Source organism: Rousettus aegyptiacus, unplaced genomic scaffold, assembly GCF_014176215.1.
Source record: "Rousettus aegyptiacus isolate mRouAeg1 unplaced genomic scaffold, mRouAeg1.p scaffold_m13_p_2, whole genome shotgun sequence".
In the NCBI taxonomy this organism is placed as follows: Eukaryota; Metazoa; Chordata; class Mammalia; order Chiroptera; family Pteropodidae; genus Rousettus; species Rousettus aegyptiacus.
In genome coordinates this window covers 166,942,239-166,967,538 of record NW_023416295.1, presented here as the reverse complement: position 1 = coordinate 166,967,538, position 25,300 = coordinate 166,942,239, and the positions used below count along the sequence as shown (strand labels likewise).

At 49.6% G+C, this 25,300-nt stretch overlaps 1 protein-coding gene across 7 annotated transcripts in view; it reads left to right on the top strand.

Moving 5' to 3' along the window:
- Positions 1–25,300, top strand: part of LARGE1 (LARGE xylosyl- and glucuronyltransferase 1) — a 477,871-nt gene that overhangs the window by 266,885 nt on the left and 185,686 nt on the right. For all 7 annotated transcript variants that reach the window (XM_016161642.2, XM_036236072.1, XM_016161640.2 and 4 more), the window contains one exon: positions 4,898–5,069. In XM_016161642.2, coding sequence (XP_016017128.1) covers positions 4,898–5,069 — 172 coding nt within the window. The remainder of the gene's footprint in view (positions 1–4,897; positions 5,070–25,300) is intronic.

Below are 25,300 nucleotides of genomic sequence, written 5' to 3'. Positions count from 1 at the left end.
AGTCGGGGACGCTCCTTGGTGTAAGTGCGTTAGGTGCTTTTCTTTAGCACGATTGCATTTTTGCTAATTAAATCTTAGAACATGCCGCTTAGAATTATTAACAGCCATTACAAGGATAATATGTCCATTAAAATAAGCCTAACTTTCACTTTTATGATCGTTTTAATTACACGATCCCTCCGGCGTGTTTATAATGATAAAGAATGTAGCTAGGCTATCGCCCTGCCAGGTGCTGGTGTCTCCGCGGGGTCCTCTGGGGTCAGCGTGCACGGCGCCCTCCAGGTGTTCTCAGCCTGCCTCTGAGGACGGTCGTCCTCCACTGACTCCCCGAGTTTGTGTCCCTGGTTGGACTGAGGTTTATTGTGCGCTGGGAGTGAGATTCATATCAGTGTAAGATTGTAGCCAGCGACTTAACCGAAAGGTCGCATGAGTTACCAGTCGCACCCACTCCCCTCCCTTCTGAAACCAAGATGTGCTGTCCAATTGAGACGTCCACCAGAGGAGCCTTCGAGTTTCCCTGTGGCCCTCAGCTTGTGATTTTGTTGATATTTTATGTAGAAGTATAGGAAAAGGGGATGGGTGACTTACATCCTCTGACAAAACCATCTCCATTCCCAGCCTGCCTTGTATGTCGAAGGGACCATAGTTTCCGGCCTTTGTCAAGTTCAAACACTTGAATCATCTGCATCTCCGTGGTGTGGACAGATGGTCACTGGGAGAAGAGAAGTGGGCCCCGCACTAGGCCGGATGCTTTGCAATCTTCCTAGCGATAGTTGTGAAGGGAGGGTTACAAGGCCCCGTTTTGCAGGCGAGGAAACTAAGGCTCATATAAGTTAAATGGCTTGGCGAGGTCACACAAATTATTAGAAGTAGAACTGGAACTTGAATCCCAGGCTTCGGGGCTCAACGAGCCACACCTCTTCCGCTGTACGGGACTGACCCTGGACTTCGGCCATGACGGGTGCGTCGCAGCAAAGGTCAGAGGTAGCATTGGAACCCAGGCCCGGCTAACCTGGCAGTCACACACGCTCATCACACACTTTTACGAGTAATGACTGTTGTTACCGCTGTAAAAATGACATCGTCCTTGCCTCAGGGAGTTCCAGCCCAGAGCCGGAGTGAGACGTGGAAAATGGGACACAGCGTGGTCCACCTCCCGGCCCAGGGCAGCCAGGAGGTGGCGGCCGGGGAGGCGGGTGCCTCCTAAGTGGAGACTGGAAGGAAGCTCAGGGTTTGGGGGAAGGTGGAGGCGGGGATATGAGATGCTACTTCTGAGGGACTGAGCTGTTTATAAAACGTGTATCGGCTTCTTACCCCATGTTCCTCACTCCCGTGATTCCTCAGTGTTCTTTCTGGGGTTTTCTTTCCGCGTACGAACTCATTTGGATGCTTCTGTTACCTCTAATGGAACACTCTGACTTAATTGATTATGTATTAAGTCGGGGACTTGGCGACGTTCGGGCCTGGGCTCACGTTGAGAGTAATTTATGCCCGTCGTCCGACCGTTCTGCGGTCATCCGCGTGCCTCACATGTGTGTTAAAAATAAATCCAGGAGTCGGGGCAATCTAATTAGATGGTTTAACCCAGGGCGCTGGTGTTCGGTCCTCACCAAGCTCGCCCGCTTTGATGGAAACCAAAATAGACGAATAAGTTAATCAAAGGTCTGATGAAATAGCAGGGCTCCGCGGCATGAACCGAGGATTGCTAAGCTTCAGTTCAGGCAGACTCTCAGGGGAGAGGCGCAGCCATGCTGAGTGCCACGGGCCGGGCCGTTCAGGAGGACGTCTGATGGCGCCTGCTGGAGCGAAGTTCCCACGGAGGCCGCGGGCCTCGGACCTCGGGGGTGACAGCTGCTGTGGAAGCCTCCTCCAAGGGAAGGAAAACGTGCTTTGGGGAAGGAACACAGCCCTTCCTCTGGCTGATGCTAACTACAGTTTTGCATCTCGCTTGCTGTAGAAGGGTAGACAAGACACTCACCTTCCTGAGCCCCCCGCCCCATTCATCCATTCGTCTGCCCGCCCACCCACCCATACCATAGATCTGCATTGTGCACCCACAGTGTATAAGGCATTGTGCTCTGATCATCTTACGGTAAGTTTCATTTAAATGACTGCTGCTTGGGTTGGGTTAGCCCCTCCCAAGTCCTCGCCCTCCCTTCTCCACCTGCCCTCTGAGACTGCTGCATCAGGGCCAAAACTCGGAGCTCGCTTTCCCCGTGGCTTCCGTTTGGGTTTGTTCAGAGAGGCGCCCTGGCAGGGAGCAGTGGGTAGGAGGAGAGAGAGGCTGAGTGAGATCTCTTTCCCTGTTCCATCCTGTGGGATTGACACAGGCAGGCCCTGTCCCGCTACCGAAGGTGGCTTGCTTTCTGAATTCCAGCAGCCGATGGCACTGGCCCCTCAGGCCTTGTGTGGTAAAGACCCCCCCTCCCCCCCCCACTCTTCCTCTCCCCAGGTGCTGCAAGGCCCCTGTTACTGCCCCTCAGTTCTACATTCACTTCAGTAAACATTCCTTTGTTATTACATTTCCCTCGGATCACCCAGTCGGAGTGCGCTGTTCCCACCCACACCCTGATATGATACAGTAAGCACTTAGAAGTAACTGACTTTTATAAATGGCAGAAGCTCAGAAAGGCTGAGGAAATTTGTTCAAGATGACATGGCAATTAAGTGAAAAGGCCAGAATCGGAATCCAGGTGTGCCTGACTCCAGAACCCAAGGTTTCATGCGGTACCGTCTCCCGGAGATGCCATTTTCAACAGGAAGTCGTTAAGGAGGCATGGCTCCCTGAATACTTGGAATGAGGAGAGGGAGTCAGGAAGCAGGCAGGGGCTTCTGTTCCTGAGAGTCTTGTGCGCCAAGCAGGGGAGCCCTTTAATTTCCTTCGGTTTTTACACCAACCATGCGATATGGGCAGCACCTCCGTTTTACAGGTAAAGAGACTGAGGCTTAGAGAAAACACCTTTTTGGGGGCTGGAGTCAGATTTTAACCTCTGCCTCTTTCTTCCCTCCTCCATACTGCCCAGGTACAAGGTGACAGGAACCACAGGCATAGATGTGACTATTTCTTTTTCTTGAGACTGACACATGGTGAAAAGTTTAGTCCGTCTGTCTTGTCTGTTTAGTCCATCTGTCTGTACTCATGCAAAGGACCATTATAAAACTGAGAATAAGGAATAGCTAAAATGTTATTTTCAAATAAAGTGAAAATGGAAGCATAACCCGGGGCGGGTTTGGGAGATGGAATGGGTCTGATGAGGTATCACGGGGGGTCCCTTCTCACAGCTTTCCTCAATCAGGCTCTGTGTTCCTGCTCTCACCAGATCTTGATATGTGAAAAAAAAAAAAAAAAAAGCGATGCTTAGTTTTTTGTTTTTTAATAACAGTGGTAATTGTTCATTTGAAAGAGTTGCAAAGTATAGGGTAGCTAAATGTCGATGTATATATATGTATATACGTATCTACCTGAGAAGGGGGAGGGGAAAGGAGAGGGACACCCATCATCCCAAAATGCACAATGGTCGCCTTTGGTAATTTGATGCCGTGCTTCCATGGCTTCTTTCTCTGCATAAATGTGCGTGGATGTGTTTTCATGTCGTTTGATGACACATAGGGTTATTAAACCCAAGCAATTTTAAAACTTGCGTTTTTTCTTTTAACATGTGCAAGTTAGGACATCTTCATCTCCACTGTAGATTGTATAGTGTGCTATCAGATGATCCTATGCCACTGTAGTGGAAATTTTTGTTTATTTGATTATTAAAAAGATACCATGTTTTAATTAACTGTTCAATTTGGGGGCAGTTGGGTTGTTTCTGTTTACCTTTATCACATGGCGATAAACATTTTTCAGACTAAAGCTTTGGTTTCTCATTTTTAAATTTGGCGATTTTTTTTTTTTTTTTTAGAAGGGTCCTCAAAATGGGATATAGTACAACAAAAGGGATGACTGTTTTGTGGAATCTCGATAAGGCGGCCACATTTTCCGCAAGAGAGTTCCGTGACGAGTGTTAACCGTGAAAGTATGACGTGCGCCCCGGCTCACGTGCAGACTCCCTGTGACAGGCAGGATGGGGTCCCCCGCCGCCGTGAGCTTCACGTGTCACCCACACTCACACCGGAGTCATGTGTTATTTCTGGCCTGGACTCTGGGCCCCGGGTGGGCGCAGACATGCGTGACTCGCTTTCGGCTCTACCCGCCTGGGGGGCGTTTGTTCCATTACAGCATGTACGGATTTCAGCGATGGCGTTCCGCGGGCTCGTTGCGTCTTTCCCGGTCTCTCTCTGTCTCTCTCGTTACCCAGGGAAGAGCGTTGCATAGAATATGACCAGGTCCTCCTCTTGTGTTTTTATCCGAGAAGGCAGCAATGCTGATGGATTCAATTATGACTTTAAAAAATAAATGTAAGATTTAATAATACCACTAAGTAGTAATCTTTCATGACACAGGAACTGAATATGATTTAAAGAACTCGATCTACCTAGGTACAGTTAGGTACTGTTTACAAAAAAGAAAAAAAAAACATTCTGATTCAGTTTTTGTACTTTTGTTTCTTCTTTTGTGCGTATTCTTATTTTCTCCAATGAGCCTATACAATTTCTGTAATACCAAACATGATATTTTTAAAGATCTGAGCGTAGTATTTGCATGTAATAGTTATTTGATAAACATTGCTTTTGCTCTCCCTTGAGTCAGATACATTTTTCTCCCCCAAGCCAAACTGCAGATTATACGAACAAATCTTTAAGAAAATATTCATTCACTTATTCAGCAAATTTTTATTAAATACTTTTTATGTACCAGGCACTATCGATAATGTTTGTGCAAAAAAAAAAATTAATGCAATGTTTTGTTTTGTGTTTTTCTTTTTCTGCTTCCTCTCTTTACTGCTCTGTCTAGTCTGAAGTTTCCTGGATCCCCAACAAACATTACTCTGGGATTTACGGTCTGATGAAGCTCGTCCTGACCAAGACTCTTCCTGCCAACCTGGAGAGGGTCATTGTCCTTGACACGGATATCACCTTTGCAACCGACATTGCGGAGCTGTGGGCTGTGTTCCACAAGTTCAAAGGTAATTGGAGCCCACTTTTTTCCTCGTACTTTTAAAGGTGTCATCATGCCAAGAATAGTGGAGTATATATATATTTTTTAAATGAGAGGTCAACTCTAAATGAGTTCATATTAATGAAATGAATAAGGAATTACAAATACGGTTGAGTATCAGCGCTACTGGCGTCTGAAACTCGTTAAACTGGAATTTGCATTTCTTTAGTAAATAACGAGGCAATTATGGTCCACGTTCATAGAAAGAAGCCAATGTAGGATGCTTTGTAAGAGGTAAATATCAAATATGTATATTTTTCATGTGGATAATTGAGTGTCGACTTAAAAGGTTTTCTCTTTTATCAAATGATACTTTGATGAGAAAGCCTCCGAGGTGGTGGTGATGGGTGCTGATTATATAGAGTGCTTGGAAATGTTCTTACATTCGCATTGTGGTTTATCATTGTAAAGGGGTCTCTAAGTTCGGCTTTACGAGACATTTCTTCTAGTCTGATGAGTTTCTCCATAGCTATTATTGTAGCACTCGCCACTACCTCAAAGTATATAAGAGTATATGGTGGGAGATTGTTGAGCCCAGTAGGTGCATTTAACTCTGAGCGAAGGAGAGGGCCAGTCAGCATACATCTCCGGCTGTCATTTGAATGCCCCTCTCCCAGATGTCGTCCTTCAAATCTCAATATTTTTAAAATTCTTCTCTATGTCAGACAAATGCAATGAGAGACAAAGTTGGCAGTACAATTCTCTCTCTCTCTACACACACACACACACACACACACACACACACGTATATATGCATATGTATATATGTATGTGTGTGTGTGTGTGTATATATATATATTTTTTTTTTGGTTTCCTTTTTTAAAATTGCACTCTGGCTTCTGTGTTTAAAATCCTTCCTACCTCTTCTGTAGTTCCTTATCCTGTGAAGGTGAGATACCACTTAGGGATTTTAAATGACAGCATTTGCATAAGTTCTAGGATATTCCAGTTGATTTCCATTTCCATTCATGGACAGAAGAGTATATTCCTTACCCACCCTGGTCTCCGCCTCTTTCCTGGAGCCTCTTTGCTCTGGGCTGATTGAAAAAAAAAAAAAAAAATGCCCTCAGCAGGTCGTGGGGAAGGCACTCTGCCCCTCAGGCCTGTTTTGCTCGTTGGATCAAAACTTTCCGGTGTCAATGGCATTAATAAAGATATCTTCTAGCAAAACTGCTGAAACTGAGTGCATCTCAGCTTTCTGATCTCTTCTTCATAGGAGGCTTGGATCCGCCTTTGTGTTTCACAAATAAAGCAACTGAAGCTTAACAGGATGCAGGGTTGTGCCCAGAGTTGAGACCAGAATGTGTGTGTGCGTGTGTGCGTGCGCGCGCGGCCTTCCATGTGTGTCTCTCTTCAAGTTTCCCAATTATTTCTGCTTGTTTTCCTGATCAAATTGAACCTCTTGGGGGCAGAGTTGTTTTATTTTGTTTTATTTTTATAACTAAGTGGTATTTCATAGTTTTATGCTGATGTTCAGTATTCATTGCTGTACTTGTTCGGCTGGTACTTACTGCATCCCCGCTGGGTGCGAGGTGGTGCACTGGCTTCTGGAAATAAGGAGATGAGCAATGAAGGGGAGTGAGAATTACCGCCTTTCCTGAAGGGGGTTAAAGAAGGCAGCAAGGAGGGCATCATAGAGGAGGTGATCATTTTGCTCTTTCCTGCCTGATAGGAGTAATTGTATGCAGGAGATGTCCACATGCCCCTTGGGCATCTGCCCCCATTACTCCAGCTGCTGGGAGTGCTGCCTGCGGATGGCCCTCAGCCATCAGCCTCAGGTGGGGGACAGCCTCAGGCGAGGAGGCCACACCCCGTTCCTGGGGCACCAGGTGTGTGCGATGACTGATGGATGTCGAACCTTGCAGGATCAGCTGTAGCACCCCCTTCGGACTGCCTCGCAGCTGGATTTCTCCCTCTGCCCAGTCATGCTTTCTGCCCTGTGCTGCACAGTGCTATATTCCCAAGAGCCCTCCCTAAATTAACCTCCTGCATGCTAACTAGAGTCTGCTCCCTGAGAAATTCAAGCTGCACATGCATTTAGAGCTACAAGTCTCCCTGGTATAAGTCTAACTCGGCAAAATCACTAATTGAAGATAGGAAAGCACGTTTCTTCTGGCCCAGCGAGGACCTGCCATAGAGCAAGCGGAGTTCTGTAGCCAGTGATAACAATAGTACGATCGTGGCGAGTAGTCCCCGATGTCAGCCATGAGAGGGAGAGCCACAAGGCTCTTACCGCTGCCAGGGCTGGTCTAAGGATTTGGAGGGTTCTGTGATTCAAGGCTATTCCTGGGGCAGAGCAGAGTATTTGGGTCAAGGTCAGGACCAGGGACAGGGGGCATTTAAATGCAAGGAGCTATGATAGTGGCCTGTATCTTGTTTGTTCATCCTTTCCTAGGTTTATTTCCAGCATCGTTAAGCCCCACGGTGCTGAGGGGCACACTGGGTGGCATTGTCATCCGAACCTGTGAGGACAGGGTGCTGCCTTCCAGGAGCTCCCCAGCAGGCAGAGCGTGTCACGTTTTTATCTGTCACCAGCTGGGGAGTATAAAACATCCTGAGGTTGGCCCAGGCCCACTCTGCCTTTTCTGGGAAAATATGGAGGTGAAAAGAAAATCAGGAAGCTCTTCTCCGTATGGCTCTCTTTTGTACAGGGGTGTGTGTGTGTGTGTGTGTGTGTGTGTGTGTGTGTGTGTGAGTGTGAGAGAGAGAGAGAGAGAGAGAGAGAGAGTGAGTGTTTTTTTTTCCTAAACTGGACCAATTAGAAGCCAGGTCATGGAACAGGAAGGAAGGAAGCCCCTTAGGACAGACCCATAAACATGGACTCTTCTGATCCAAGAGGGAGAGTTCCCCTCTGATAAATGTAATTGCAGTCGACATCTTTCGCTGTAAACATTTTGAGTGACGCGGATGCCGTTCGGCCTTGTTAATTCATGTTTCAGAGCGAGCAGCTCTGTATCTGGGGCTGCAGTGCCTCTCATGTTTAGATCACGTGTGCATACCCCGGACGCGCTAATGGCGCCGTGAGATCCCCCTTACCTGAATCCATTGTGTGGAGAAGCTCTAAGAAACCTTTGAGTAGGGGCTTAGAGCCATCCTCAGCCTCCACCATGGACAGCTTTAGAGGGACCTCTTGGGGATGTCTCCATACTTCCTGAAACTCGGCTTTACCTAAGTGGAACTGTCTCCCTCCCCACATCGGTGTTGGCGCCCTTCCTGCACCTGCTCCAACCACTGGAGGTATCGTCAGAGCCACTGATTCTTAGCAGAAAGAATCAGACGTGCCAGTGATGGCTAGAGTTAGGAGTCGCACATTCATTGATACTTACCGAGTTTACCAAATCATGTTCTTACTATTGGGAATGGTGCAAGAATAAAACGGACCCAGTTGCTACCTTACGAGTGCGTGTTTGAGCAGGGGAGACACACGATAAGCAAACAAACATGTGAAACATACAGCAGAGTAGAGAGTGACTCGTGCTCTTGAGGAAATTAGATGAGGTAAGAGATGCCCGTGGGTATGTGCGTGTGCATTGTTTTCACGTTCAAATAGACTGGTAACGGGAGTCCTTACAAGAGGGGAGACATTTAAGCAAAAGCCCGAGGAGATAAAGAAAGCAGGGAAGAATGGAATAGCATCCTGGCCGTAAGGAACGCCGAGCGTGAACCATTTAGGGGACTGTTACAGTCATCCAGGTGTGAGACGTGGGGTTGGCTCGGACCTGGCTGGATCAGTGGAGGCTAAGGACATCATGTTCCGTTTCGAAGGTCAGGTCATCGGGGCGCTCCATCGATTGGAAGTGGGAGTTATCGGAATCGAAGATGACCTGACGCCGTTGGAGGGGGCGCGACGGCGTTTGCGAGGTGGAGCAGACGGCAGGAAGCGCAGGCCGTGCGTGTGGCTGGGGCATCCGACATGCCCAGTTGGGTGTCCGCATGGACGCGGTGAGAGGCAGGCAGGTCTGAGCGCTGGTGAAGCAAAGGGAAGTCTTTTTAGGTATGATTTCTGTTCCAGGCACTGAGCTGGAAACGTTGCACATTTGAAAAGCAAAATAAACTGGGCCCAAGAGAGGTTTAGTAACTTTTCGTGCTCAAGGAGCTGTTGTTGCACAGCAGAGGTGAACCCCGAATTGTGGGGCTTGGGGAGTCTGTGCTCTTTCTGCCGCCGCCTGCTGTGTCTCTGAGCTTCCTGATGGGGCGGGGCAGGCACCCCACCCTGACCCCCAAGGCAGGATCTGCTTCCAGTTCAGGTGTGGTCACTGATCACGTTCGCCCCAGCCCCTGAGTGCCACAGTTCTGCTGCAGAAAACTTGGGAAGTAACGCCCGACTTTAGCAATCCGGAGACGCCGTGCCGTGAAGGCGTGATAGATACACGGCCATGGTTTGAAGCTTTTGGAAGAAAGCCATGCTAACTATTCAAGACAGAATTGTTATTCTTAAGAACAAACGTCTCCCTCTTTAGGAAGAGCATATTGCCATACTGTACAATTCTGGCCCCAAAATGGGGATAGTCATACTCTCGGGCACAGGTGGCTTGCCCTCAGTGCCACAGTGTGGACAGACGTGTCACATCAATGGCTATTTTTTTTTAAGACCCTAATAGACTCAGTGTGGACTAATTATAGCCAACATTTTTCAGTACTTCACTCTGCGCCAACTAGTCTTAAGCGTTTTGTGGGTAAACGCATTTCATCCTCACTCCCATGAAGTAATGACTGTTCATGTTCCTATTTTAAAGATTTGGGAACTGATGCTTAGGGAAGCCGGCCCAGGGTCTCGGCCGTTAAACTATAGAACGAGGGTTCGAACTCATGTAGTCCCACTCCGAATCCACTACTCTTTCCCCTGCACCCCCTAGAAGAAGAGATGGTGGAGCTTAGAGTCTCTTTGGAGAGACCAACGTTAGGGATATGAAAGGACTCTAGGTCACAGGTACGCCACTTTGTCGAGGGAGGACCCGTGGTGATAGAGGCATTCAGAAAACAGGCCTCGAGGCAAAATCAGAGGCGGAGGGAAGCGTGCTTCCCCCAGGGTTTGAGAAACAAGACCTCGGTCTCCAGAATCCTGGCCCCCAGCTTGTGACTTCCCGGAATATCGTCTTTCAAGTGGCCGTGAGCCCCGACCCCTCCCCATAGCTCAGTGGAATAAGCCGGGATTGGGGCTCACCCAGGGACCTGTGACGATGGGCAGGCTACTCGACTTCTGTGGGCCTGGGTGAACTGCCCGCAGGGTCACCGTGAGAAGTGCGGACCGTCGCGTGGGTTATTCTTCCCGTGTTCCGTTTCCTCTAAGGACGCCCGCCCGCGGGCGCGGAAGCGGACGTGGTAGTGTGTGTCTGCTCCGTCCCCTTACAGCGTTGTCCGTCAAGCCGTCAGGGCCGGGGTGGCCGTAACTGTGAAACAATGCGGGAAAGCCGAATACGAAGAACGCCGCAAGTATTACTTTCGAAAGGGACTTCGTAGAAGTCTTGTGATCGTGGTCACTCGCCCTGAAGGAGTTTTTTTAAATGCTTCTCCACGGTCCTCCGGGTCTTGTCTGCATTCCCTGCCTTGCTGGGGCCGGCCCCTGCCTCCCTGGCCCTTCCTTCTAAACCCCACCACATCTCTCCTTCCACTTCCCTCCCTTCCATCTCTCAGCCCCTCAGTGGAACGGGTGGGGTGGGAAAAGCTTCGCAGAGGAAGAGACCGAGCTCCAAACCCCTGCTGGTCTGACGAGCGGGGTCATCTTGGGATGTTCCTCTAACGTCTCTCAACCTCACTGCCGCACCTGTCTAAGGAAGAGGAGACGGACATCTGCTCACAGCGGCGTGAGGTCCGGAGTGGCGACACTCATCCTGGGATGGGGGCGGGGAGGGTCCCGTCTCCTTTCCTTCCCCCTCCTCCCCCGTGCTGAGTCTGCCTGTCCTTGTTTGTCCCTTTTCCCTTGACACCGAATCCTCCTTCCCTCCCTTCACCTACCTCCAAATGAAGCTGTACATTCGTCCCTCCCCTCCCCCCCCCGACTCCCCTTTGGCTAGTTTGAGAGGAATCAAAGGCGGCCTTTCAGGAAGATCCCGTAACCTCATGCCAGTCCAGTTTCCCTGAGGAAAGCTGTCCCTCCGTGGCCAGGCCCGGTGCGGCCTCTCGGGAACTCACCATAGACAAAGTCCCTCTCAACTCACACCTGCCCCCGTCTCGGTTCCCAGACTCGAGAGACTGTTCTACCGCAGGGAAGGGAAACAGACATTTAGAAAGATACGAATTCTCAACTAAAGTGCTTTACGGCGGCTCCAGCAGCCAGTGTCTGCGTGGGTGATGGGCCGTCACTGCAGAAGGTGCTAGAATTCTGCCGCGGAGGAGGGTCCCTGTCGGTCGCGGGGTTCCCCACGAGGCCGGGCACGTCTTTCTCAGCCGCACCCCGGTGTCGAGCACTGTCCCCCTCTCCTAGCACTGAGACAGGGCCTTCCTCGCCGCCGGTTTTCAACTGTCGTGTTTTCTAAGCTTTTAATTTCTAGTCGGTTTTCCTCCTGGAAAATTCCGACGGCCTGTTAACTTTATTTTCTCCCCTCTCCTCCTCATTTGCTCCCGCGTTCTTCGCATCTGTTACCCATGCTGCTTTCCATTCAGAATCCAGAAAGCAGCACTTTGATTCTCATTAGATGCTCTCCGTTCTCCGTTTGACAAGCCAAGACGCTCGTCACTGGGGGAACATCGAGATTTTTACTCCCGGTGAAATTGGTGAAGAGGTTTTAATTATTTTCAGATTAACTTTGGAGTGGCTCTGCCTTCTCTTACTATATTAGAAACATCCATTAACTTCCCCGAGCCTCTTTTCTGGTTGTTGCTCTATAAAAATGAGGGCATAACACACTAATAACTTCTTAGGCTTTATTTTGACGGTAAGTCAGGAAATGGCTCAGCCTCACGCGGTGCTTCGTAAATGACAGCCCCCTCCCCTTTCTTCTCTCTCCCGGGAGTTAGGGGGGCAGAAGCCTGCCTGCTTCCCTCCCCCTCCCTTCCTCCTCTCTTCCTGCCCGGCCTCTCTCATTCATCCAATCACTCGTTCTTTTATTAACTTATTATCTTTCGAGCCCCCTGGACCCACCCGTATCCCTGGGGATAAAGTCGTAAAATGAGACAGGCCCACTTCTGCCCTCATGTTGCTGATTTCTACTAAATGCTTTGTGCGTGTCAGGCACTAGGCCCTCACAAGTCTTTAAGTCCCTTGTCCAGGGTCCGACAGTAAGGTAGCAGCAGAGCCTGGCCTGAGGCCAGGCCGACCCCAGAGCCCACGCTCGGAACCGCTAGATTCTAGGCCCCAGTGAACACACAGTCACATGAAAGTGTGGAGAGTACCTCGAAAGGGAGAACTCAGGGTGAGGTAGGATCGCTTTTAGGGCAAGCAGCCCTAGTCGGGCGGGTCGGGAGGGTCGGGAAGGCTTCTGAAGGGAGGAACCGTGGCCCCATTGAGAGGCCCGAGGGCCAGAGACAGAGCCGTGCAGACGAGAACTGAAAGGCACGTGAAGTCTGCCTCTCAAACGGGCCGGGCAGGCTCCTGCCCTCGGTCCTTTGCTCTGCCGTCCCTGCGGCTGGGAACGCTCGTCCCCCAGACCTCTCTCCCTGTCTTGCTGCCGTAATGCCCTTCGGGTCTTTGCTCAAACCTCAGCTTCGCAGCGAGATTTTCCCTGACTGTCCCCTCTAATCCCACAGCCCTGCGCTTTCTGGTTCTTTAATAGCAGCCATTCACCTTCCAGTCTCGTTTGTGGTTGCTTATCGAGGGGGCTGCTCTGCCTGACGCAGTCAGCAGCACAGGCCCGGGTATCAGGACGTGGCCGCCTTACCTGGTCCTTGCGTGTCTCTCCTGCTGATAGCTGAGCACCGTGAGGGCAGACGTCTTTGTAGACTTGTCCCTCAGGTGTTCTGAGCGCCTAGAATAGCGTCTGGCTGAAAGTAGATGCTCAGTAAACATATGTTGCATAAATGAACAAATAAAGCACATGATCCTGGATGATTTGAGGGGTAGGAAGTATGAGGGTTTTATGAGTTAAGGCTTTAGGTATTATCTGAAGGTAGCTGACTTTTCAGAGTTTCAGGTGTGGAGAAGTAGGCTCGGATTTTCGGGTTCGAACAGATCCCTCTGGCTGCAGTGCAGGAGGCGATCTGAAAGATGAGGCAGGAAACCAGGACCTTGAAAGAAAGTTTTGTCAGCAGGTAGGAGGTTGGCTACTGCACCAGTCCAAGCAAGATATAAGAATGGCCTCCCTGTGGGAGAATATTGCTCTTAGGGGCAAGCAGAGGACATGGATTAGAGATGAACTGAATGTACCGGGGGTGGGTCGCACTCTGGCTGATGAGTCCAGTTTTGGACATAAACAGAGATAAGGACGAACAGGTCTCTAAACCAAGAAGGTCTGGGTTGGAGGTGTCTTTAGGTGTTTACTTTTTGGAATGTAGATGGAGCCTCTCGGTATTAAAGTAGATGTTCTCACCAGGTTGTTACGGTTTCCTTTTCTGGACTTCCAGGTGTGCCCGAGTGTGGAGTCCAGGGGCGGGGATCCGTGGCCCCTTGCCGAAGGGGAGAGCGACGGGATTTGCCAGGAGAGTGGCGGAGTTTGCCGTCTCCGAGGCAGCAGACCGCAGTCAGCCAGTGCGAAGGGCGGGCGAGGGGCACAGGTGACTGCGGTTAGTGAGGAGGAGGAGGAGCAGCAGAGAGAATGCTGCTGAGCAGATTCCCCAGGGGAAGAAGGCCCCCTGACCTCACCCAGGCTGTGTCAGGAGCCCCAAGGGCAGCCCACCCCCAGGGAGTGATGTCGGCTCCTGCTCAGATGGCCCTTCATCATCAGGCCAGCTGTGTCCAGGGTGGGGCAGACCGGCCACTCGGATACGCCTCCACGACCCTCCGATTGGGCAGGTGGGACCTCTCTGTCAACGGCATGGCTTTCCTAAATGCGCAGGGAGCCAGGGTCTCCGAAGAGCGGGGAGCTAGGGGACAATTTGCAGCTCTTCAGTAAGAGGAGGAACGACGAATTTCTAGAAGTCGCTGGGAAGTGTTTCTTTCCCCTCTTCTTTTCCCAACTCAGGGGTCCACTCCCGGGGCGATGGGGCAAAGAAGTCCAGGCCTTCCTTTTGGGGTGCTCCCCATCCTCTTGACATCTTTATAGCCTCGGCACTGCTCAAATCTCTGAACTCTCAAATCTCTGAACTCTCAAATCTCTGAAATCTCTTTTGTTTCTTAACAACAAAATGGGGCCGGGGCCATCCACAGGGCCTTGCTGTGAGGGTAATGTGAGGATTCACATAAGGGTCCTCGCACAGCTCCTGACACTAGTAATTGCTGGCAGGGTCCTCTGCCGCTGCGCTTCCTAAGATTAGAGGTGTTTTCTTGCCATCACACTAAAGCACTAAAAGATTCAGGATAGGAGGACTTCGATGGTGGAGGAGACAATATGAGTCCCCCACGAGTCAGGAAGGCTCCCCCAAAGGACCTCGATCGAGACGGAGGGGAGGAAGGTCACTTAAGAGTAAGAGTCAGGGTTTTGTCCAACTGAGGAAGAACGGGCCGCACATCTCCGTGGGGACAGGGCACAGGCTCTGGGGAAGGGTGACGGTCCCGGGACCTGTCCCCTGCAACTCACATGTCCATTTCCCCGTGTCGGTGGGAATTCTATTTTAAAAGCAGTCCTTTGCAGGTATTTGTTATGTTACCTCAGTTCTCTGATGCGAGGTTTTCACATTTTACAGTTTCTGAAGTTGAGATGTGACTGAGAAAAGCAACGTGACAGATGGTCTTTTTCTCCAAATCGGTGTCCTCTTAGAATTTAGAGAATATGGCGTTATTATTTTTATTAGTGTTTCTCTCTCTCCTTTTTTTTTTTTTTTTTTTTTTCATGGTGGAAAGTTAGGGGGTGGGAGGGCTCTTGGCTGAGGAAGGAAGAGCTGAATTGGGAGGCTGATTAGGTCAGTGGAAAAGAAGGATTTTAGGATCTTAGCAGGACGCTCCTTGATTACCTTTTATTGTATGACCACAGGGTCCCTCGACATTTGTGCTGTTGCTATTTTTGGTGGATTCCTCACTTGTCTCGGCCGTTGGAATAGTCGCCATCTCTTAACGGGCCCCTCCATTGTGGAAACCCGCTGCCTGCTTCCCGGAAGCGAGGCTTCACATACATCGTGACATGGCGAGAGGGGAATTTGAGGGACATGGATTCATGGAACAGAAACATATAAGGTTTTTTTTTTTTTAATTTTGGAAAGAAATATTGAAAAGCTTAAGCATTAAACCCAGAGCTTACAGGGAGCCGATCTGCCCAGAAGTCTTTTCGTACTCATTCAGACATTCGATAACTACGTATTAAACAACTACTTGGTACCAAGTGTACAGTTATCCTCTCTCACGCTTAGTCCATAAGAAAATCACGTGACGAACTCATCCTTCTTTGAGAAAATCATATACTTCTGGGAACACGTCAGGGTTGCTTCTCATTAATGTGAATTATTTGGCTAGACTACTTTTCTAACAGTTCGCCGGTGTCACCTGCCTCGATGGTGACCACAGCTGGCTCTTGCGGCCCCGTAGAGGGGACGGGGCTGCACTGGGTCATTCTGGGGGGAGGGAGGGTGAGCGAGCACGTTGGGACCCACATAAACACGTGGGAGGAGTCAGTGGGGATGGCAGTGAGAGACAGGTGCAGACCAGGTAGTGGGAACAGGCAAGAAGCACATAACACGTTGGACGAATTTATGGAGACGGCGGCAAAGCTTATCTTTAGAATCATGTGCTCGGTATAGAAGCCTTTTTTTTTTTTTTTCTCTCGTTTGCTCTACAAGTATCTTGGCCAGAGGGGCCTTATGTGCAGATTAGTTCTACTTCCAGATGATATCAGCAACATACCTGATTAAATTAATAGGCGCGCGAGAGCTGAGCAATAACCCGATGACCGTTTACAACCGTGTTCTTCAAGCAGCAACTCCGAGTTGCAAGATGGAGGTTGACCGTCAGTATCAGAGTTGCCTGTTGGGTCTTTGCGAGTTGCACAAGTGCAGGGCCCACTCGGCAGCAGCCTGGAACCACCAGCGAGTTGAGAACCAATGCTTCAGTGCAAGGTTTCTCCGTTCGGGATGGCGTAATTCTCGGTGGTGGGCGGCTGTCCTGCACGTTGTGGGAAGGTCAGCGTCGTCCCTGGTCTCTCTACCCAGTAGCACCCCCTTTCACCAGTTGCCGTAACCAGCACTGTGCCGGGGCATCACCGCGTGACCCCTGCAGGGCACAGTCTCTTCCTGTTGAAAACTATTTCCTCGGTGGCCCATTGTTACTGATGAAGATCCACAGGACCAGTCAGGAGGCCGTATGTGTGGTGGTGATTTTAAGTGGTCGATAAAGCCTGGCACAAAGGAAGAAATGAAGTCCGAACCTTCGACAGCTTGTGTATTGTTTCATGGCTTGGCGCTGCCCAAACCACCCCCAGCCACGTGCTATTGGCATGACTTTCTGAATCAGCCCTGCGTTCAAGTTCCTTTGGGATGTGTGTCCGATGTCCTTCTTCTTCCTCTTTGCTCTCCACCTTAGCCTCACAGGTGCCCAAACTGTGACTGTCCTCTTCTAGAGCCAGTAGTGAAGTCCCTCTTTCGGGAAATAAATGCATTCAAAAATAAATAAATGCACTTATTCCCCTGTATCTGGAAGGATCTGTGTGAAGATCTGATTGAATTAACCAGACTCAAAAGCATTCACATCCATAGAAGGCCACGGATTCAGTTAGAAGCCACTGGAATTTCTGAGCTTTTCTCTAAATTCCAGGAAGGGCCAACTTGCTGCTTATCTACAAACTCATGAAAGGAGGAAATCAGAGTGTGCCATTCTGTGAGTATTACAAAGACACTTTTTTTTTTTTCCTCCTAAGCGCATATACACAGATTATTAGCAGCATCTAATACATGACAAGGACGGACATGGCCTGTCAAGGAAGACAAATAGCTGTTCTGTTCTCTGCGCAGGGCACTGGGTTTGTCCATCTGGGAGAGTGCAGTGGGCAGAGTTGTGTGTGCAGACTCCTTATTGAGATGGATGGAGGGGCCGTTTAAAGGGATACAGCCAGCCAGCAGAGGACCAGGCGAAATTACCAGCTTCCCCGGAAGTAAAAGGATATTTCTCACTCATTCACAATCATCTTCGTGAGGAAAGGAAGCTCTGGTTTCTGTTTTCTGATCTGCTATCTGATGGGTATTAGAGACAAAGATGGCATGACCATTTAGGGACTTTCTTCTTTACTGCTGACATGTCAGAGGAGACCCCCAGGTCATATTCCTATGGTAGCAAAAAATGTTATAAGATTAAAAATAGTGTTCTCCAAATCCAGCCAGTAATCCTTTTTTTCATTTTTGAAATGATGTGATACCAGGCTATAAAAAAAGGAAGCAGCTGATGAAGGACTTGGGGGGGGGGGGAGCAGGGTGGAGGTGGAGGGAGAAGGGGGTTTTTTGGCAGGAATGGAACTTTATTTTTTTTTTTTCAAGTGTACTTTAACATTTGGAACAGTTTTTGATTTACAGAAAAATTATGGAAATAATACAGAATTCCCATGTATCTTGCATTCTGTTTTCCTTATTATTATATCATGGTACATTTAGGGGGAACTTGTTTTTATAAGAGAACTACTGCAGTCCAGACTGTGTGTGTCATCTAGATGTTCCACCGATATTAGCTCCTTTCAGCCTCACCAGGATCCTGACAAATGGATAGCCCAGTCCCCATTTTGAAGGCGAGAGGAACCCAGCGGTTAAAAAGATTGAACAATGTGCCCAGATCACCAAACTAGTTAGCGGCAGAGCCAGGATCATGGCCTGACTCTTTCCTTGTGGATTCTGTCCACAGGTTCTTCGGGGCTGCTCCTTGTCAGTCTCTGAGTCAGTACTGAGCTGTCGGATGAATGAGATCGTACGCCTGCCTTCGTAGAGGTGACGCGTGAAACGAGAATTCAGTAGGGCACATGATACTAAGAAAGGACTGTTGTGAGGGAGGGGGCATGTACCACGCACAGCGGTGCCACCAGTTCTTAACTTTACCTGGGCACCGGAAAGCAGGTCACCCACAACGTGAGACGTATTGGTCTTGTGGATTGGTGGACGATGTGGGAAAGGGGGAACGGGCCGTTCTGGGCAGGAGACCCGAACGGGCCAAGGTCACTGAAGACGTAACACGGCATGGCATATCGCCCGAACTCCAGGGGCTCCCCTATGGCCAGCGTATTTCATACAAAGTGTAGAATATGGGAGGGTGGATTGGGAAGGTGCCGGAAGATAGGGAAGTAGGCAGGAACTAGATCATGATGGGAGGTCTGGTGTGGCATGCCATGCCATGCCAGGGAGTTCGGGCTTCTCCAGAAGACAGTGAGAATCCACTGACAGTCTCGAAGGAGAAGAGCGCTCCTCCCGGACCACTCGGCCCTCGGCGTCGAGAAGAGATGGTGCCGCAGCAGGGGAGAAGGTCGGACGGTGCAACACGAAAAACAGTCCAGTTAGGCGGGCGTGTCCGTAATGCAATAGAAGAAATGATCACTGCCCGGACTGGGGAGGGGGCAGCGGGCAGCAAGGGCATCGGCCAGAAATGGGCGTCCAGGTCAGGCGCGGTAGGAGAGGGGTTTGTCGATGACCTCGTTTCCCAGTTTAGCAGATCGGGCAGGGGACACAGGAGGAAGCACAGGTTGAGGGTGAGAAAATGCACTGAGCTCTTCTACCTCTGCTGCGGTTTCGCTGTTGTGGTGGGGGTGGTGTGACATGTAACTATGGCGAATGCTTCTTCCTAATACACCACATCGGTGCCCCGCTGTGACGGAAGTTCTGTTTTGCCCGTTGGGCACTCATATTCATATTCCCCCTCCACAAGCATCATCGGAAGATCTTTTTTTTTTTTTTCCTTTCAGAAACCACTCCTTTCTTTTTGTCTCAGTTGGTTTTCAGTGTACCTAAAGGATGGAGGGATTAAAGGGCATGACCCAGTCCTGGCCAGCAACGGACCACAGCCATCTCCCCGGCTATGGCGACTGGTTCAGGGAGGCGGTCCTGTGACCCAAGCCGAGCCCATCAGAACTAATGAGGATCAGGCCAAGGATTTTTGCTGGAACTTCTGGGAAAGATCGTCCGCTGCAGTTGCTAGACTATGAGGAGGTCAGACTGGAACCTCCAGTAATCACGTGGCCATCATGTCGCAGTTCCCCAAGACCACCTCTAGATTCTTCGGTTCGCTCAGAGGAGTCACTGGACTCAGTGTGAGTTGTGAGTCATACTCATGGCTATGACTTACTACAGCAAAAGGACATAAAGCCAAATCCCAAAGGGGGAAGGCCAGAGGTGGGCAGTCTCCAGCTTCCAGAGTCTTCTCCCACTGGAGTCGCACAGGACACACTTCTTTCCTCCAGCAGTGAGTGATGACAATACGTGTGAAATGCTGTCCCCCGGGAAGCTCATTAGAAACTCAGTGCCCAGGGTTTTTGGTGGGGGCTGCTCACGTGGGCGCACCCTCTACCTGGCATGTGTCAAAAATCGCAGACACGGAAAAAGAGAACGGGTGTTCCTCGTGAGCCATAGTGTTGCGGTTTAGATGCAGTGGGCCGTTCTTCCCAGGGAGCCCCGGGAACTTTCCTGGAACCCAGATCGGCACGTGCTCGGCAAGGGCCTTGCCAGGGAGAGCCGCCTTAGGCCAGCTGTGTTACTTCTTTGCTGCGCAGCCACACGGTCAGGGTGAACGCACATCTGGGGGCCTGACGAGAGTGACAGAGTCCAGATCCTCTGGTGCCGTAGTCCCTAGGCCCAGCCATGCTTGAAGCAAAGTTTCCCCTTTTTTTACTTCTGAAGTTAGTATAAATTTCTGTCACTCGTGGCCTTAAGAAGCATGCTAGTTAAATAGAACCCATTCTAAATAAACGGAGTGTTCTTTTTCAGCTTTTCCATCACCATTTCCTTACTCAGAAAGAAGGGGTCTTCCTCCGTGACCAGGACCAGTTTGTAATCCACATTTGTAAATTCGTGGTACTTTGATAAATCTTCTTTAGCATTTTAGAGGACTATTGCGTCTAGATGGGAAACGTTAGATTTTTGGAGCCTATGAATCCACAAGTGTAACCTACATTCAAATTTCGACCTAGCTGAATATCTCCTTGATCTCGTTTTTACAAATTAATCTTTCCCTGAGAAATTGGCCTCTGCTCATGGTAAGCGGTACCTCTCGCTTGGGCTCTGTCCTGGGCTTTCTTCCTTGTTTGGCCTAATTAACTGTGTCATCATTCAAGCGAATTAGGTGTGCGCCTTCCTGGGACATCAATTAAAAAATAAATCAGTGTTTGTCAAAGTAGGAAGGTGACATGTTGAAAGATAAATTTTCTAAGTAGTCTTGTGCAGAAGCAGCAGGAAATGAAGGGAAAGCATGCAGCGGCTTCGCTGACATGCACATGTGCAGGGAAAATGCACTGGAAGGATCTCAGAGATCGGGCAGCAGCTCCGTACTTCCTGTTGCCAAGGTAGGAAAGGTTCCCGCGGTCTCTTGTGCGACGCAGGTCTCTGTTGTATCATGAGCAGCAAGTCCCTCTGCCTTTTTGATCGAAGGATATCTGTTCCGTGAGTGGTTATTGAATGGCTGGTGAAAGGAATGAATGAATCTGTAAAGTAAATGATCTCCGTGTCCCTTTCAGGTTTATGAAACTTACACAAATTTACACCGTCTGAGGTGGAGCCAGAACCGCATAAAGCAAGCGTCTCTTTGATGCCCGGCGCCCTCACACCCTGCCTTTATCTGCCAGTACATCCCGCCGGCTCTGCCTTTGAGGTGGATCCCAATCCAAGCCTCGTAGATGCTAAAAAAAAAAATTAGTTCTTGAATAAACGCAATTAGGTCTTCAGCCTCCGTGGCTCTGGGTTGCACAGTCTTCCTTTATACCTTTTCTGTTCCTATAAAGTAGTAAGTCACAGATGCCCCGGAGTCACCAAGGGGACTTGAGCACTGAGGTTCTCTCTAGGCGTGAAGCGCCGGCTAAGGCAGGAATGGAGACACAGAGTAAAGGGGAGTGATGAGGTCAGCCCCCAAACTGGCTTCCCCAGAGCATTTAGCTCTCGTAAGACTGAACGGTGACCCTCGGGCTCAGCCCGGCGAGAGTCTCTTAACATCTGTCTTCCAAACCCAGGCTGGATTCCAGCCTCTGTCTCTGGAGGGAGGGTAGAAGCGATTGCCGTGGGAGGTGGGCTTTCCAGTACCTCTTACGCTGTTCATAGCAGCGCACAGCAGGTGCACATCCCCAAATGGTCGTTTCTCTGACTTAGGCTTTGAGAGATGCACTGATCGCCCGTGACATCAGCTCTGTATTTTTTTTTAAAAAAATTTTGGGGAAGAAAGTGTGTTTTCCTTGTAGAACTGGAAGAAGAGCATTCCAGACAGGTTGGGGGCAGGCACCATGAAGATGCCCTCTGGGTACTTACTACTGTAGTAGTAAAGGAGCTTTATCTCCAGAGGCAGAAACAAGAAGGCCCTAGACCCCGCCAGGGACACACCGCTCTGTCACAGGCATCGTTAAAGTCCAGGAGACTGGTCCACTCGATACATGTGTGTCACGAATCAAACAATGCGTGTCCACAATGCACGAAGAAGGAAATAAAACTCCTGTGTTTCTACTACGCAGAGTTGGATGTTGTTAACATTTTAGTGTATTTCCTTCCTGTGCATGTAAAATTATTTTTTTAATATGTAATCGAGATCACGTTATAATACTGTTTGTATGCTGTTGTCCCAGTCATGGCCGTGTGACCTCAGATGAGCCAGTTCACCTCTCGTTGCTGTACGTTCCTCATAGGAAGGCTGGGCCTCTTCTCTGCCAGTTCCGGAGGCTGGCCCAGGGATTGGACCGGATCCTCTACCCCTCTATTCCCTTCACTTCTCCCAGCCGCAGTTGTCTTCAGGTTAGAAGTTAATCTGCCGGTAAATCCTGCAGGGCAGAGTGATGATGACGCAGTTAGGCCAAACATCTGGGAGCTCTTTACGAAGAAGGATGCCCAGGCCCACCCCTCACAGACAAAGACAGAATCTCTGGTGTAGGCCCTGGACATCCATATTTTTCCAAGCTCCTTAGATGATGCCAGAGTGCAGCCGGGGTTGAGACTCACTGCCCGGAAGTTACTGAATCGGGGTCTGCTGGCCACTGCAACAAAAGAGACATTGTGCCTTGACCGTTCCGTCACGGGGCTAGGGGGCAGGGTAGTATTTGGGAGAAGTGGTTGGAGACAGGATTAAATTCCTGGCACTCAATGCCTCCCGGGGAAAAGCGCCAACCTGTTTATTCCGTGTCAAGAGCTCAAACAATGATCAGAATCCAATCGGACATCATAAATGCCAGAAAAGGTCAGGACGGGGCCTGTCGCGGATGGCGTGCCCGCAGCCGAGCTGGGGTTGGCACTTGGTCAACTCCAACTTTTCGCTGCCACACAGCACAGAGGGGGGACTTGGCAAGGGCCCGGCACATGGTGCCTGCCGGAGCCACAGAGCGGAGGCGCACGTGGCTCTGTTGCTTTTGCCGAAGGAGGAGAAATGCCATTTTCTCAGCAGTGCCTCTCCTTGACTCATTAGTGTAGCTGGCATGTGGTTATTTTGTAACTTCTCTGCAAATATTCGTAGAAAGAGGAGCGGGAGGCGGGAGGTAGGACTGTGTACTGACCTCTTGTTTTATGCGGGCCTTCCCAGGGTGGAAGGCCTGTACTCCGCGCACTGGGCCCACGGCCCATAGTAGAGCCAAGGGACCTGAGGTCACATGGCCAGCAAGTGGCCAAGCCGGGAATTTTGTCCCAGTCAGCAGAACTTCAAAGCCTGTATTTTTTTCCCTCAGGACTCTCCATCCTAAGAGTTCAGGGGATTTAATTAGACCGTTTCTGGGTAATCCGCTCTTGGTGATGATGATGACCAGAAGGAAATCCCGTTGTAGGCTATCTAAAGGAACTTTTGACATAAGTCCGTTAGGCCTGCCCAGGTGATAGGACAGGGTATACCTGAGCAGGCCACTCCCCACGGTGTGCCCACATGGGAACCCCGCTGGCTTCTTAAGTAAAAGAATATTCCAGTATTAAGGGGCGACAGCGGCATGAGCGTGAAGCACAGGGTGGCCTTGGGGTGTTTACCTGCCAGGCCTTTTATTAAAAGAACATACAGGAATCCGTGGCCAGGCCTTGCTTTGTGTTTCAGTGTAGATGTGGGACCATCGGTGTTTTTCACACCTTTGTAACTGTATCCCATGATAAGAAATACAATTTACATCACAATCCAAAAAAATATATGCACGTGCGTGTGTACACACACAAATAGAGACACACCTATATAGACTCATTATCTAGATGTGCGACTAAATCAATCTCTTCATAAAACCATCCTTCACCTGACCATTATGTTCAAATGAATTTTTATATTTCTCCTCTAGTCGGCGTACCTTAATTTTTAAAATGCTTATCGAAAACCCACTAAATTAATTTCACTTCCCCCTAATGTGTTGCAAACTCTCGTTTCAAAAACGCTGGACCAGAAGGTCTCTTAAGATGTCTTTTGACTCTGTATTAGCATCCCGAAATTCGGCAACGCTGCCGGTAATCAGAGAGATCATAAACTCATTTTCTAGATTCCAGGTGCCGGAAGGGGCCATGGGGACCTCATTTAAGCTGCTTCCCTCTGGCCTGGAAGAGCTTCCTTTAAACGAGCTAACCTGTGTGGCAGTCAAACACCGTGGCCGGCACATAGTAGGGGGCTCCATATGTCTCGTTTTTCTGTCTTCCCAGGTAGGCATCCTGTTTGATTCATATCTACATTCCTAGCAGCTAGTGTACTGCTCAGCATCGGGCTCAGTAAATTGATGGGGAGAAAAAAAATGGGGGAAAAAAAAGGGGGGACTCAGTTCTCTCTTGTCTTTTTTAACCTTTGGGAAAGGTTGCAGTCTGTCTTACTAATGCAATTCATTTATTTTTTTAAATGGCTTCAACTCTGGGACATGTATCGAATGCCTGCTATGTGCCAGGTCACGTTGGATATGGAAGATACTCAGCGGTGCGCAGGAAAGGGAAGGGATTCTTGTTATTGAGGAATTCCTGTATAGATGGGGAAGGGGCAGGAAGGAGCAGAAACAGTTGCAAAGTTACATGGTTGTTTATCGTGCAGAGAGTTTACCAAGGGTGCTGGAGGCCTCAGAGACAGAGAAGCAGTTCTGCTCAGGAGTGGCAGGAAACAATTATAGAGAGGATGCACCTGACCTGGGCTGTGAAGGTTAAGTAGGAGTTTCTGAGGGGGTCAAGTAGAAAGGCAAAAGGAACACCTTGGCTGGGTGTTCCTTCGCAGGCTAGACTTGGGGCACAGTGATCGTGGATATGGACAAAGCTTGGTTCATGGGGGAGCAGGCATGCAGGGTGATTGAACACTTAGCTTCGGGGTCCCAAGATTCCCGTCTGAATCCCCGAACTAACTCTTTCTACCTATAGATTGAATAACACTTCCTGCCCACAAAAGATATCTTTGTCCTGTGAAAAGTTAAGCTATATGACAAAAAGGACTTTGTAGATATGATTTAGTTAAGGATCTTAAGATGGAGAATGTATAGGGGTGTCCTAAATGTAATAAGTATATTTGATATAACACAATATATATATATATACTTGGTCTTCGTCCCTGGTTCCTACCACAGAGCCTCTGAACTTCTTAGAATTTCCCGGGTAATAGGACATCTTTTATTCTAATGAGGCTGACCTCAGTGGGGCCCTAGGTAGCTTTAGGACAGGGCCGGGTGCCAGAAAGACCAAGGCGTGATTAGAGGGTTGGAACCTTCAGCACCCCCACTCCAGTGAAAGGGAGATATTCAGCACCCCCACTCCAGTGCAGCACTCAGAGAAAGGGAGATGGGCCCAAGATTGAGTTAATCAGCAGCAGCCAATGTTTCACTCAACCATGCCTGTGCAATGAGACGGCAGAGGGAAGCAAGCTGATGGTGGAAGTAGAGACTGGAGGGGCGTGCCGCGAAAGTACAGGAAGTGGCCACGAGCCCAGGAATGCAGGCGGCACGGAGGAGCTGCCAAGGGCAGGGAAACATTCTCCCCTCCCAGCCTCCAGGAGAACGCAGCCTGCCCTGCCCTTGCAAGATTTCACGCTCCCCTCCAGAGCTGTAAGATCCCAAGTCGGTATGGTTTTAAGGCACCGAGTTTGCCGTAATTTGTGAG